This window comes from Sprattus sprattus (genome assembly GCF_963457725.1).
Source record: "Sprattus sprattus genome assembly, chromosome: 1".
Classification (NCBI taxonomy): domain Eukaryota; kingdom Metazoa; phylum Chordata; class Actinopteri; order Clupeiformes; family Clupeidae; genus Sprattus; species Sprattus sprattus.
Window position 1 is genome coordinate 30506912 of NC_137920.1, and position 15766 is coordinate 30522677.

The 15766-nt window shown below is 40.4% G+C and overlaps 2 protein-coding genes across 2 annotated transcripts in view; both read left to right on the top strand.

The window, feature by feature from the left end:
* Nucleotides 1–530: 530 nt before the first annotated feature.
* Nucleotides 531–3247, top strand: LOC308369027 (beta-galactoside-binding lectin-like; the record flags this gene model as incomplete). Its single annotated transcript, XM_080843360.1, has 3 exons — nucleotides 531–607; nucleotides 853–1033; nucleotides 3101–3247. The coding sequence occupies 3 exons, from the start codon at nucleotides 531–533 to the stop codon at nucleotides 3245–3247; spliced, it is 405 nt and encodes a 134-aa protein (XP_080699486.1).
* Nucleotides 3248–10188: 6941 nt separating this feature from the next.
* LOC308369038 (cytosolic phospholipase A2 gamma-like) overlaps nucleotides 10189–15766 on the top strand; it is a gene marked incomplete at both ends in the record, with an annotated part of 6386 nt that continues 808 nt past the window's right edge. Inside the window, 12 exons of the mRNA XM_080843372.1 lie at nucleotides 10189–10205; nucleotides 10543–10636; nucleotides 10968–11110; nucleotides 11260–11461; nucleotides 11631–11742; nucleotides 12215–12361; nucleotides 12608–12697; nucleotides 13083–13184; nucleotides 13911–14081; nucleotides 14509–14663; nucleotides 15188–15353; nucleotides 15557–15660. Of these exons, the coding sequence (XP_080699498.1) occupies nucleotides 10189–10205; nucleotides 10543–10636; nucleotides 10968–11110; nucleotides 11260–11461; nucleotides 11631–11742; nucleotides 12215–12361; nucleotides 12608–12697; nucleotides 13083–13184; nucleotides 13911–14081; nucleotides 14509–14663; nucleotides 15188–15353; nucleotides 15557–15660 (1503 nt within the window). The remainder of the gene's footprint in view (nucleotides 10206–10542; nucleotides 10637–10967; nucleotides 11111–11259; nucleotides 11462–11630; nucleotides 11743–12214; nucleotides 12362–12607; nucleotides 12698–13082; nucleotides 13185–13910; nucleotides 14082–14508; nucleotides 14664–15187; nucleotides 15354–15556; nucleotides 15661–15766) is intronic.

Below are 15766 nucleotides of genomic sequence, written 5' to 3' on the forward strand. Positions count from 1 at the left end.
CCTCTCTCACCATGAAAAAAATACTTATTCAATACTATTCAATAGTAGGGTGAGATAAAGGCAGGAGCGATACAGTTCCAAACATTTTTTTAGTGTGTTAGCTGTCCCGGTATCTAAATGTTAATGTATGAAAAGAGGCTACAGTACCACACACCGCAGCACATCCATATGTATGGAAGGTGAAATTTCGCTCCAAGCTGTCGTTCTGAATCCTGTTTATCGATGTGTTCACAGAAGAAACAGTTCAAAAGAGCATCCTTAATAATGCTTTTTCAATTGCATACCACTTTAGCTTTACTGTATCCTTATCATTTCTAAAACTCAACTGAAATATCCCAGACAGTTACAAGCCTGCGTCTCCACACACCTACTCACTTCTGCTCTTCTCCAGTTACCCCTTCTAATTGGCAGTACCTACATCACAGAAGCACATATCCACTGACATTTTTACATTCATTTTACATTTTTACATTCATATATTGTAATATACTGCCTCAAATGTATTTTCAAGGCTTTTAAAACTCACAAAGATGCTGATTGTGAAGAACTGGACCTTCAAGACTCAGCAGAAGCTGGTGGTCACTGGCAAGGCCCCAGCAGAGGATGGGTAAGCTTACTACAAAGGTTACTAAAACACATGGTACTCCAAGTGTCCTCTTCAATCACAGTGGCCCATCTTGAATAAGGGAAGTTCCTTAAGATGTTCCTTAAAGCTACACTCCGTGATTCTGCCGAAAAGCTGTGGAATACACTTAAAGCATATAATTAAACAAAGATCTAACACGTGTTATGATAAACTTCTACCCACATACAAGTCTCTATTTCCATCACCCTCTCTCTGTCTCACCTTAGTTCCAGGTTCTCCATCAACATCGGCAACGACGAGAAGAACATTGCTCTGCATTTCAATCCGCGGTTCAATGATCAAAAGGATACTCAGACCCTTGTGCTCAACTCCAGTAAAGATGGCGTCTGGGGGGTTGAGGAGGTCCTGCATTTCGCTTACGTTTTCCATCCCCATCTGGAATTCAAGGTGAGGGGCATAGTTAAGCGTACTCAAACTCATGACTCATGACAGCAACCTAAAAAGCCCCCCCCCCCCCCCCCCCCCGCCGCTGTCCAGAAACATCGAGTATCGAGTTTGGAGAAGTTCTAATGTAGCACACAGTTATTTAGTTTTATTTTTTATTATAGACTATGTTTATTTAAACGTTGTACCCTTCGGGTGAACTTCTCCATCCTCTACAAATGACAACACAATATATTTTAATCAAACAGAATGTCGTCACATTTTGATGTATCATTTTTATCAGGAGAGCTGTATTAAACGCCAATAGGCTAAATAAACACAACAGACACGTTAACACAGAAATAATACAGAACATGTACAGTATTTGTTCGTTCGTTCGTTATTCCGTGTGTGATTATTTATAACAAAAAATTATCCCTATTCGTCATCAACTCCAAACGTGAACCAGAGTCTCGCCAGGACGCGGTGTCGGCCTGCTTCCTCGATTGCCTTTAGAATAAATCCAAAATACCGTGTGTAAACGTTGTCCCAAGAAGGAAAACATTCCTCTTCAAAATCAAAAACAGCAATGCATTGAAGTGTAATAAAGCAGGAACAAAATACCGCTTTTCTCACCGAAAATGAATGAATTAGGTCCTCCGTATTCCTTTAGTCCTTTATCTTGCTTTGTGGATCGATCCAGATAATGCAGCAGGTGGAATGTATTTCAATACAAATAATACATATAAATAAAATATCGTTATAAAAAAACTGTCTAAGTCGTAGGCTACTTAAGTTTAAACTTAGCTTGCCACCACTTCTCCATTCAACACACCACCCTGAGAAAAACCAACCTCCCCCTTTTGTGCGTTCACCTGCTTCACTCTACCCCAGGAGCGTACTTAAAGTGATAGGCGTACCCATAAGGAGGCTAGGTGATCGCTAAATTACTTTCCCATACATATTTTCGGTCTGTGGAATAAGGTACAAATATCATATGGTCAGACTATATTATTTCCAGCTTTCAGATAAAAGGTGCCTGAGAGCCTATAAGAAGTTACATCTTTTCCAGCACCTATGGTATGATTAAGACACTCAATATTATGTGAACATCACATATCCTTCTGCTTATACTGGTACAAGTGTGGACAAGTGCTTGCCTCAGATAGATTTCTTCATCCTGTACATTTGTTCCTAGTTATTTGTGTTAGATCCTTCTAGATTAGAATATAGAATGTATGTATTGTCATTGTACTGGTGTATACAATGAAATTCGGGTGCACTATAAGAGCAAAGCTCTTATAAATGGAGTATGAAAGAATGCCTGAGAAAAATATAAAACTGTACATACAAATAAATGCACGTATGCATACCTTATATATCCCATAGGAATACAGAGTAATCATTACAGTACACGGGACAAAATGTATTTTCCTGAGGGCAGAAGGACAAACAAGTGACGGGGTGATATTGGTCTTTCAAAATGCAGAATGCTTTCCGCAGGCAATGGGAGCTGTAGAGGTCTTTCAGAGCAGGCAGATGTGTGTCAGTAATCTTCTGGGCTGTGTTGATGACTCTGCAAAGCCTAGTCATCAGTCGCAGAACTGTTGCCATGCCAACTGTTGCCTTACCACACTAGGAATGTGGAGATCTTCAAAATGTTTGTGTCTGTTGAGTTCCCTTGTTTTTTGGGTGTTGGCTGCCAAGTGGCCTTCCGAGCGTCTGCAAATGTAATGTTTGTGCCGATCTGCTTGTATCACAAATTCGTAAAAAATGTAGTTGAGCTCCGTCCAGTTATGATGTTTCTCCCCAGATCAGGCCCTTAAGTCTGAAAAATGTATCCCAAATTGCATATGAAGCTGTTTATGTTTCAGATTGCCTCAGACAGGATTAGAATATTTAGTTAAAGAGATTTCAAAACCAGAGATAATAACAAGAACAAGAATAGTGAAAACATAGTAATATATTTAGATACTAATGTATACCTCTTGCTATGCTGAACAGGTTACATAAATTAATCTGAATAATAGCCAAAATATAATAATATATTATCGTGTTTAAAACCTTTCCACTTTTTTATTCATGTTCAAGGTCGGCTTCACCTTCACCGACACCGAGTTTGAAATTGAGCTTCCTAATGGCAAGCATGTTACCTTCCCCAATCGCTTCGGGGTTTTTAAGTTCAACCACATCCATTATGTGGGAGCGGGCAGGATCAACAGCATGAGCATCAACTGAGGAGACCGACAGCATCAGCCATCTGAACTCATCGTCAGTGCCTTAACCCTCCTATTATGTTTGGGGTCAATTAAACCCCATTCAATGATTGACGTCTCTTAATAAATGATTGACATAATTTGTTTTGCTTCATATTTAATGACTTTTCCTAATTTAATGGGTACAACTGGGTAAACACAACATGAACATGATGATATGTTTTCAATGTCCTGTACAAATGTTATAGATAACAACAATATGTACTTAGAAATAATATGAAGCCATAAAACACCAGGGTACTGTTCGGCGACGCTCGGTTTAGCGAGCTAGATTCCACGCTAAAAAAAGAGAAAGCCCCTTTATCGAGTTCGGCGAAGCAACTTCTGATAAATTACCATAGTGACATATAACTTAGCACCAACCTGCTCCAGGGCAGGCTATACTAAGTTTAGCTGGCTAAACTTGCCACACCCCTGGCAAAAGGAGGGATCCCATTGACCAAGGACTAAAAGGAGTCATATAGATAGTTTGATTAGCGTAGGGAGAGAGTTCTTTGCGATCCACCAAGATACATTTTCTCTTTTTTGAGAGTGGTAGCCTACCTTTTTGTAATGACGGCGATGCGGAGAACAAAGTACTCATAATTATATGACAGTGTTATACAGTGTTATATTGACAGTTACCCATCTCCCTTACGGAGATATTGGTGAAAGTTGTTTAAGATCTTGATTTTATGTCCCTTCTACAATCACGATGTTATTAACCATACGTCATCAATAAATGCAACTTACATCATTGCAAACATATAGTTTTGCAAACGTGTCTAGTTTTTGTGCAGTAGTGAATAAAGTCTACCTCAGTCTACTTCACAGCATATCATTTTTGTAGAAAAGGTGGATGCATGATAAGGAGAAATACACACAATATATTTTCATTGCTTTAATTTATTGAATTTCTTATTAATACATTTACATTTAGTCATTTCGCAGACGGTTTTATTCAAAGCGATTTACAAGGAGATGTAAAACTACAATTAATACGGAGACGAAGGGGGTCGAACCAGCAATCTGTTGCATGCAATCCATGAGCTCTAACTGCTGCACCAAAGTCAGCCTATAGACAGTTTCTTATATTGCTGTCGCAGCCGCGGCAGTGTGGAATTTTGACATGAATATGGTCTTGAATTCTTCATAACGCGTTCATGGTCATACCCTGCCTTAATGGAGAAAAAAACAAGTCTTTTTCCTTTGAGTTTAGACTATTTTACCGTTAAAATAGTCTAAAAAATCATGGTTCTGGTGATCGACCCTTCCTGCCTTTTGAAGCAGGACGTGCACGCGCAATTTATCTGACGAGTTTAGCCTGGGACAACTTAAGTATCTTAGAGCATATCGCCAGACCGGCTTGGCCTGTTCTCATTTAGCGAGCTATATTATCTCATGTCGCTGTCAGGGCTCTTCTCGGGGATTGAACCCGAGTAGCTGGGTTTGTGAACCAGCGTCTTAGCCAGGTGAGCTATTGAGAGGACCCGGTTGCAGGATGTCGTTTGGAGTTTAGTTTATTTTTATTTTCAAAAACACAAAAGATACTTCCACAGGAGAAACTCCCAAAACACAAAAGAACAGCAAAAAGGGCAAAAAGCATCAACTAAATAATATACTAAATGTAGACAATGTCACAAAGACAAGAAGCAGCTTGAGAGCTGCAGCAGGACTACGCGCTTGAGAGCACGACCAAAAACACATGGGGACAAAAAAACAATCCAACGACCAGAGACAGAGCAGGGAAACTAGCCAGGTATTTAACTCCTGGCTAATCAAGGAAAGTGGCGATACATGACAGGTGAGGACACACAGAGGGAAACCGGCGAGGGCACACAATTGGAAACAGGTGAGGGCACACAATGGGTTACAGGTGAGGGCACACAATCACAACAAAAGCACATGTGGACACACAATCACAACAGAAGCACATGTGGACATATAACAAACACAGAAATCACGAAGTCCTTTTGGCCACCAGATGCCGCCAAAGTGCCAACTTATGGCAATCGCTGCCCAAAGTCCTGACAGTCGCGAGCTAAATTAATTATCTTAGCTTCAGTTCTACGAACAGGGCCCAGAAGGATATCTCTTTCTAAATGTAGGTCACTCAGTGAGATTTTATTGTGATCTGCATATTTCTTCATAGTCGCGTAACATGTATTCTGGCTGTATAAGGGGGTTGGATGGGGGTATTGTTTTATTTAAAGGGCTTTTCATGTAGTCAACAAACAAACCTGATGTACCTGACACATAAACTTGGGTAAAACATTTTTATTATAATAATGTTTTGGAGGTTTAAATAGCTGGGGTCAAATGTATGGGCTTATGTCTACTGTGATTAATCTTTTGGTTATAATTGAGAGCATTAAGAGAAAAACAATTCACTTCAGTTAGGAGAATATTTTCTGCTGAAGTCAGTCAGTATTTATTACGATTCCAAACACAGAACTAATGTAAATCTGTGGTGAATGGCCCTCTCTCAAGCCAGTCTGTGTGTTTGTCCCTTCTGGGCTTCTGTATAAACATGGTGGTTTAACATGGCAGATTAATTGGACAACAAGAGGACCCGCTCCCTTTGTAGTTATGAAGAGCTCATTCTAAGCAAACAAAAGCACGAGGAGTCATAGTAACAGGTAATTATACACTAATGGAAACATAATTATCAATACTATAATGCATTTCTACTAATAGATGGCACTTAAAACCCGACACTGTGCATTTAAGAGACACAGGGACAAACAATGTTTCACTGAAAGGCTGCCACAAGGGGGCATGTTGTACATGCAAATTGTGTATTTCTTTTTCACTCATTGTTCGTGTGTGTATTTGTGTGTGTGTGTGTGTGTGTGTGTGTGTGTGTGTGTAGGGTGTGGGTGTGTAGTTAATGAAAAAATCAAGTCTTTTTTCCCAGTAAATGAACAGTGATGAAACAGTGATGAAACATGTGGAACATACTCCAGTAATGAAACATACTCCAGTCATGAAACATACTCCAGTAATGAAACATACTCCAGTAATGAAACATACTCCAGTCATGAAACATACTCCAGTCATGAAACATACTCCAGTAATGAAACATACTCCAGTCATGAAACATACTCCAGTCATGAAACATGTGGAACATACTCCAGTCATGAAACATGTGGAACATACTCCAGTCATGAAACATACTCCAGTAATGAAACATACTCCAGTTATGAATCATGTGAAACATACTCCAGTAATAGAACATGTGAAACATACTCCAGTAATAAAACATGTGGAACATACTATTTTAAGATACCTCCTGGGCTCTTAGAGTAAATTAATTAGGCTTCTAATTTCAAGTTTCTCTGACCCTTTGACTGAGCTGGTTCTCAGTGGTCTTCCCCTAATCCCACACTAGAATTGGTGGCTGCTGCTTCCACCTCAGTAGACTTGCTGACCCCAGGTGTCAGAGCAGTGCCAGGGTGTGGCCTTAGTTTATCACCATGATAAGATCACCAATTGGGGAGATTATGGTGACCACGCTTGGGGGTCACAGTGGCTGCCTTGTCATGTTCCTCATATTCTTGTACAGGATATACTGTAATTCCTTCGTGTGTGTGTGTGTGTGTGTGACAGAAGTCAAAATGTTTAAAATATCATGAGCCCTTTGATCTGTTCTTTCATACAGTACAACATTTTGTAAATACTAAATGGACGACACCAAATTAACAAGGCCAAGTAGCTTGTAAAGTTCTGTCCCATGATGAAATGTTAAACTGCTTAAATATACTGCTCTGTTAAGAAAAGGTTATTCCTGAATAAACTTGACTGGTAATGTTGAATCAAATAAAGTATAGCATGTCTGTGTGTTCTGTGAGACATGCTACAGTTTATCCAGTAGCCATTTCATTGAAAGAGGAAGTATTGCCCACTAATTAAACCCTGTTGCAACATACACCCCATCTTAATGTGAAGTAAACAATGGTTTAATCAGCTTTGCAGCTGCGGTAGAGGACCAAGAGTGTTCCAGGTGTGTACAAAAGTTCATAATATTTCATATTACAATACGCACTGTGTGTTAACTGTGTGAATGGTAAATAACAAATGAAATGTTGAAACAAGTGGCCAAGATAACCCCTTACTTACTGTTGTGTGCAGACAGAGAAACCCATTGAACCAAAACCCCAAATCTCTGATATCGGTTGACCAAGGCCGCATTTTAGTCATCAAAATTGTATTTACAGAAGATACATTTGTATAAAAGTGGATAAGGCCAAAACACCTCACCTTTATTCTTGATTTTGCGGCAGGCGGTTTAGCTAAGAAGTCTACTGTGATTCTGAGGCATTTTGGTGGTATTGATATTGAGTTGATATCAGAGTACTACACCATGCAAGTTGTTTGTCTTTCAGCGATATAGTAGGTGCTGTGCTGTGGAATGTGCCAACCCAGACCACAGAGCTACACAATCGTGACCAGTCGAAGGGTTAGTTGGGCAACAGGGTGTTTGTCTTATGAGTACCGTTGGGTGAGGTTGTAGCAAATGCATATAGGAATGGATAGAGGGTTACATAACCAGCCATTTTAAGACTTTACATTCACACTGCCAACAATAACTACACAGGGAAGATGAGGAAGTAGAGAGAAGTCCTCAGCTGGGTTTGTGTGTGTGTGTGTGTGTGTGTGTGTGTGTGTGTGTCACACTCATGAATTCACCTTGAGTGTGTCTCCTTTTCTAAAGCTCAGCTCGTCCATGGCGGAGGGAGCTCAAAAGCACCATTCCCTTTATGCTGAGGAGTGATAAAAGAAACAGAGAGGCAGATAGAAAGGTGAAATGACAAATTGAGATCAGCGTGATAAGTAATCCTCCTCCGTGAGCGCTTCTCTGAAGCAGCAGGCACTCTGCTGTTGCTCCGTGTGAGAGCTCACTTTCTTACACTCCTGTAAAGGAGTGTGCCCAACAGCTGTGCAGATGGGATTTTCGAACTGGGGGGGATGCTAACCTAATCAGCTGTGCAGAGTTATTAACTGATGATTGTCGCTTGACGTAGGGAGAGTGGGGGTGACGGATCGGGGTCACTATGAATCCTATCGGTGCCCCTGGTGCAGCCAGAGCAGTTGATTTTGGTCAGACTTCAAGAATGGACGAATGCAAAACAGCAGGTTTACACATAGACAAAACAAACAAACAAACAAAACAAAAAAAAACACTGAATCAAAAAGAAAACATACACTGGGACAATGCCCGTGCTACCTATAGACCTGGATTCTCACTTCAATCACCTTATGTCTGCTTACGTCAGCGACCTCTCCCCAACTGAGTTGTGCGGCACCCACTGGCCGTTACCATTGATCGTGCGTTAATCAATTAACGGTTTCGCAGTATTTCCACCTTATATACATACTAGCACACCACACTACATACATACACGCATGTTGTATTATTAACAATGCCCGTAAACACTTTATTAAACAATTATTTAAAAAACACTATGAACACCCCTGCTCCAATGAGCGCTTCCCTAGCGGAGCGCGAAACGAACACAGAAAATCGTTCCAAGCCCTGCATCCCAGTTTACTCCCACGTTCCCGGAAGACACAAGCAACAGGTAAGTACAACGCTAAACACATATTGGCCAAACCGATCAGTGCAAACAGAAACCCCCATATCGTGTTAATCACCCACAAAATCACATATAAGCAAACCCAACATCATCATCATCTTCATCATCACATAATCGATCGTTCATTATTTCTGTCCATAAGAACGTATCTTATAATCAGTGACCATGATCTGGCTGGAAACCACTGTTTACGTGACGCAATGCGCTCTGTCACAACTCCACATCAAGATCAGACAGCTCTCCTGTGCCACTACAGTATTTACAGTTTATTTCATAGTGATTCTTGGCAGTGTAAACAGGCCTCAAGCTCTATCTGCTGACTCCTTCCTCTCTGTCTCTCCTCTCTTCTCATCTATCTCTCCCCTACTCATCCCTTTATTCATTCAATTTGGGTTTGTTTACAGGATCTTTGCATACAATGTGTTTATGTGAATGTGATTTAATTGGCTTTTATATTTAACAATGGGTAACCATTTCTTTCAATACTATTGTCATTGCTTATGGTTGTTGACCTCAATTTGGCTGTCTTTCTTTTTCTAAATGTAATTTGGTCTAAACTTGTGATTATCAAATCGTTGTAACTACATATATACCAGCAGTTCGTCTTGAAAAAGAACAACAACGACATTGGATGAAGCTGATCCTTGATCAAACACATATAGCCAACCAACTTGCTTCAGACATGGTGGGAGGGAATATGTCTTCCACATTCAGACTATAAATCGCCCGTCGTTTTGCATCCTGCACAACTTTGGTTATCAGTTTAACATCATTAAAGCTCTCATCTCTCCTCTACTGGTGCCAGCACCATCAAGTGGCTGTGATATGTAAGTGCCATATCTCTAATCTCTTTGGCTATGCTCTGAACCGCACTTTCATCTACAAATAATAATAAAAGGAATAGTAATAGAAGATGTCGTAGATGAAGTGATGGTAGTAGTAGAAGTAATAGTAGTAGTAGTAGCAGTGGTTGCTAGTATAGACCTTTAGTTCATTTTAAACTGATTGAGGATGAACTGATTATCTCTTGATATGGGGAGAAAGGTCAAAGGGCATAAAACAAAGGAGGGGTAATCAGAGCTAAGTGCATTGTGGGAATGTCCACAACAACTAAACTAAGAAGTGAGTACCTCTACATTCTGGTCTGGCTTTCAGATCCTCTTGTTCTGCTTTCGTTGGGAGATGCCAGTATTTAAATGATTTTGTTTTCACTTCCAGGTTCAAGTACTCTTTGAAGGCTTTCAGCTACTCTGGTGGAACAAAGTTCCTTTTTTACCTTTTATTTTCCTCTTTGACATATTATTCTCCCTCTGGCTGTTCTTCTGACATGGACGTGGTGGTCAGGTGAGATTTCCGGGTTTGCCTTATCTGTGTTAAAGTGGGGAATTGCAGGCTTTTAAGTTCTTAGAAAGTGTGAGATATATGCATGCGTTGTATATAAATGTGTAAAATATATAACGTATATATATATTCTGTACACACACACCTTTCTTAATTTTAAGTTATACTTCTATCATATTTCATGTCTCTTCCTATGATTGCTAGAAAATCATTTTGTTGAAATTTTCAAAGAGTATCTTTAACCAGGAATCAGCTTTACGGTCCTCCATCCTATGCTACTGATTAGTGTTGATGTGACAAGATTGAGCTCTAAATCTGAATTGTGCCACCCTCTTTCAAGACATGAACTCTGTGATGAGGAGAAGAGCTACATTCAGAAGAGGCTTCAAATAGTAGCCAACTGTCTGTGCAGTCATGACATAGTCTACAAGCATGTGAGTGGCACTAATCCATCCATCCTGTCTTCATTCTTTACATATATTCAGTTATTAATTTATTTATTGGAGAGGTGACAGCAGGTCAAACAGAAGCCTTTGAAAATAAGTGATGTAAGTTTGTTGTAAGTGTTCAAGAAAGTTCATGAAAAACAAACAAACACAAATGTGTTGCTTTGTGTGTTAAAGCACATTTACGATGTCTTTCAAAAGGATTGTGATACTAGCTTTACCATTGTGCAAATAACTTGTTTGACTCACTTAGTGGATGAATGAATGAATGAATGAATAGACACATCTGTGGATGAAACCAAATTACATTTTTTCTCAGAATGAACTTCCACGTGTGGCACTGTTGGCCTCTGGTGGGGGGCAGAGGGCGCACACTGCCATTCTGGGCGTCCTACGGCAGCTGGGGCAGGACAATCTTCTGGACTGCTTTCTTTACATGGCTGGGGTGTCTGGATCCATTTGGTTAGTAGCGCTTGGTCGCTTAGTAACCAGTAGTATGTCGTCCTTACTGCACTCTTTCACTATCTTTTATTTTGCACATTTTGCCCCCAACTGTCGTTTGACGTTCATATCTGCTGATTCTTGTTCGGCATCTGTTTGATGCCACACAGGGCCATGACCTCGCTGTACGAGGACGCCCATTGGTCGAAAAACGTGACCAAGGCAACCAGCAAGGTTCTACAGAGCATGTCCGAGGGGAAGGGCGTGACGTTTTCGCAAGGTGTGCAGTGGCTCAGGGAGAGACACGAAGAAGGGGATCTGTCCCTCTCGGACCCCTGGGGCGTGCTGATTTGCGCCTTGAAAGGCGTTCCAGTGAGTATCTTCACTATATAGATACAATATGTCTCATAGATAGATGTGTTGAAAAGGACAACATTTAGCTCAGAGTCAGCCAATCACACTGTGTGACCAGCAAAGCAAACAAATGACAGACTGATATATTAGTGATATAATCCAACCGTGTTTGTTTATGATTCATCAGCTGGAGACTAGGACCCTGTCAGATGAGGGCAAGAGAAAAATAGATGGTGCCAATCCATACCCACTCTACAGTGCTATAGAGAGAACATTGTTTCACAAGAAGGAAGCAAAAGGTGAGAAGATTTTTTTGTGTGTGAATTGTCCAAGACATTAGCCCTCTGAGGAGTGGTTATTTTCCCCAGAATTGTAATATTCAGATCTGCAATTTATACTTTCTGCCATTTAAAACAGTAACTTGAGTACCTACATTTTAATTACATGGAACATTCAGTGAGTAACATTCAAATCACATGTTTTAGATCAGCACTCCTCAAGCATTTTCTGGAGCTGTTATCCCCATGGACAAAAGTGCATTATATTAGCAACCGAAACAAATGCTAACATTAAAAGTATGAACACACCTTGATGTAGCTTGATTGTTCTCTCCTTTGTAGGTTGCTTTGGATAAAAGTGTCTACTAAATGACTTAATTATGTCTTATGGTTATCAAATTTCATATCAATGTTGAAAAAGAGAGAGGAAACTGAAAGCTTTTGAAAGGGAAACTTTGTGGACACAGTAATCTCAACAATGTTACCCCTGCAGAGATGTGGTTTGAAATGAGCCCTCACGAGGTTGGATTCACAGGACCTGGGGCTTTTGTCAAGACTTCCCTGCTGAACAGGCATTTTGAGGGAGGACATGTGAAACATTGCCCAGAGATGAAGCCAATGGACATGGTTCAATTGCAAGGTTTTTTTTTTTGCACATACTTAATTCACCAATTTAACGCACGGACACACACACAGACACACGGACACACGGACACACGGACACACGGACACACGGACACACGGACACACGGACACACGGACACACGGACACACGGACACACGGACACACGGACACACGGACACACGGACACACGGACACAAGGACACACACACACATACACACATCTTTGTGTTGTCTTATGGTGCAGTGGGTGTGTTTTTGCAGGTATTTGTGGAGGTATTGTTGGAGATGAGAACCAAACCAAGCACTATATCAAGACATACATCTTGGGCTGGATCCGTTCACTCTGGGCTTGTGCGTATGATTCTCTCCACTGTGCTACTCAGCTTGTATTGTCTCATCTGTCGCTGTCTCTCACACCCCCCTCCCCCTCCCTCCCCCAGCTTGCCATCTTACTATTTTCATTTGTCTGACAGGGTTGCAAGATAACTCAACGCCAACGCCAACCTCAGGTAAAGAGCTTTGTGAATGAGATATGTGCGAATATGGCATTAGAGCAACAACATATGGATCATCAGTATAGAGATCAGAAGTATAGATATTGTAACAATAATCCATTCCGCTGGCCTCAAAACGTATTTTGACTTTTAGTCCATGTTCAAATACTGCCGTAAAGGTCCTGATGTTTGACGTACTTAACACTCTGGATGATTTTTGGTTGTTTTCTTTAAACTCAAAGGTGTGATTCAGATTATGATGACACTGGTTGAGTTAGTGGAATCTGGTGATGACATGGAGCGCGGCCGCGAAGCGTTAGCCATTTTGAAATCTCTTCTCGGGGGTAAGACAACAGGATTTCATACATTCACACAGTCAACCATTCTTCACACAGGTGTTCACTTTTAAAAAGTGAAATGTGCCCTTTTACTTTGATTTAATTGAATGTATTTATTTATGAAGAACCACTTACAATGAACCCAAATCCTATACAGTAAACACAAAGTAAGAAAAAAATCAGTTTTCTGATTTGACAGAACATGAAAACACAAGACCAGGGACCCTACCAATCTTCCTCCTAGTCACAGAAGTGTGTTTTCACATGGTTTCGTTTCCTTAATTCTGCCCTTGATCAAAATGGTTCCTTAAAAGGCAGAAACTGAAACAGTATTGAATGATTAGTTGATTTTTTAGCTTAAAAATAAGAAAAGATAGAATGGTCTGTTCAACTGAAAAACTCACTATCTGAAAGTCATTCATTGTGACTAACCCTGCCCATTAAGATTCAGGAAAGGAGTGATGGTTAAGACAGCAAGAAAAAGAAAAGATTCCTGGGAATCTAAACAAACTAAAAGCAATTTTCTCCTCTGAAGCATGCAACATTTTTTCTACTTTTTATCAGCCGTATATTAATGTGCATTGCGAGTCTGATTCTTTTGTGAAATGTAGATGAAATGTCTGAATGAAACACATGATTTCAGCCATCATAGATATTTTTAGTTATCTTAATCTGTATGCTGGTGTAGTGATCATATATGAGGGACTTATAAACAACTCTACTGCCATCTAGAGGACTATGGAATATTCAGCCCCACACTCCTTGGGTTGGAATATGAGTTTTGGACAAACATGTCGGATCAGGAGAGAAGACTGAGTATGGAGAGGATCTTTGAAGAACTTCTAGAATCATCAGAGGAGTGGGGCCAGGATTTGAACGCATTAGATAATACACTGACTGATGGTAAGAGTTGCTGTTTAAATGTTAAATCAAACACAGTTATATAAACATAAAGACCTTTTTCATCAAGTATACTGACTAAGACTGGGGGAACCAAAGTAGACAACTCCTTTGTGATATTGAAGGATTGCTTTGGGTGTGACATGTTTGCATTACATTTTTAATAACTAAGAATTACGATAATATGAAAATTCGGTTTACCAATACTGTTCTCGCTGTACTCCTTTCAGTGTGGTGGCTGGTTAAACACATCTTGCCATTATTCCGTGGATGGCAATTTGGAAACGTGGCCAATTTTCTCCACGACATTCATGGTAACAGTCTTCTTGCGCTGATATATTTCAGAGAAAAGTTTTCAAAAGAGATCATCATATGTATCTTTACCACCCATATGTGTCCTTGCTGTATTCTGGTCAATGGCTATGTGCAGACCCCAAGGTCCCGAAGGACATGTGTGCGAAGGACACAATACACCTGATAGATGCAGGACTCTTCCTTAACTCTCCGTATCCATCCATGCTGAGGGGGGCGAGGGACGTCGATGTCTTCGTGTCTTTTGACTTCAGTGAGGGCGCTCCCTTCGAGGTACAAAGAAATAATCTTGCACCCTTTCACATGTGGTCCCATTGCACGCATCTTAGGAAAAGCGCAGCAAACAAATCAGTTGCATCTATACAACAGCTGAAGGGTTGTGCCGCACACAAAAATGTATTTAATCATAATTTGATAGATCACAATACTGTAATGTGATTCTCTGATGTGTCAGGTACTACGAAGAATATTAAGTAAATTAAATAAATTAAAGACTTACGAACTTCTCAATGCTCTAGTCTAACCTATTGGCCTACTTATACGCCCAATGTATGTTTACGGTGTTAACTAACATAGTCTAACTCTTATAAATGTGAATTAATTATTTACAATACTCGCTTGCATGAGCAGTACTGGCAAAATACCACTACACTGTACTGAATAAGTTGCTACTCTCCCCCTCATCATTTGTGTTCTGAGTTCAGTCATAATGCTGCTGATATGTACATGTTTATGTTCAGTGTTAGCTTTAATGGTTTTATATAACTTATATAGCTTATACGTACATGTTTATTCAGACATTAATAGAAGCCCGGGATTACGCAGCCACCATCAAAAGGCCTTTTCCCAACATAGACGTTGAGAATTTGGACTCTGACCGGCCCAAATCATTCTATGTCTTTGAGGAGGAGGGCAAACCAACTGTAATCCACATCCCCCTCTTCAACATGGATAATTGCAAGAGTGAGTGACTACAAACGGCCCTTTATCTCTCCTAGTTTTCTTTTCCGATCCCTCCTGCTCCTCCTCCCCACGTTTGATCCTGTTTTTCTCTCTTTCTCGTCACTACTTTATATTCATACCCTTTTTCCTCTCATCTTCTTTTTGCCGTTGTCACGCTTTTTTTTGCAACTCCTACCTTACCTTTCCCCATGTCAATCCCACAGATGAGTCCACCATCAAAAAGGAGTGGAAGGAATACGCCACATTCCAGATGGCCTACAGAGACAAAAAGAAGATCGACCACCTGGCAGATTTGGCCGCAGAAAATGTGAGGATAAACAGAGACGGCATCCTAAAAGAGATCAGAAAAGCAGCTTTGAGAAAAACACACCTTGACTTTTGCGGGCTGTGCCATCATGTTTAAACATGTCTGA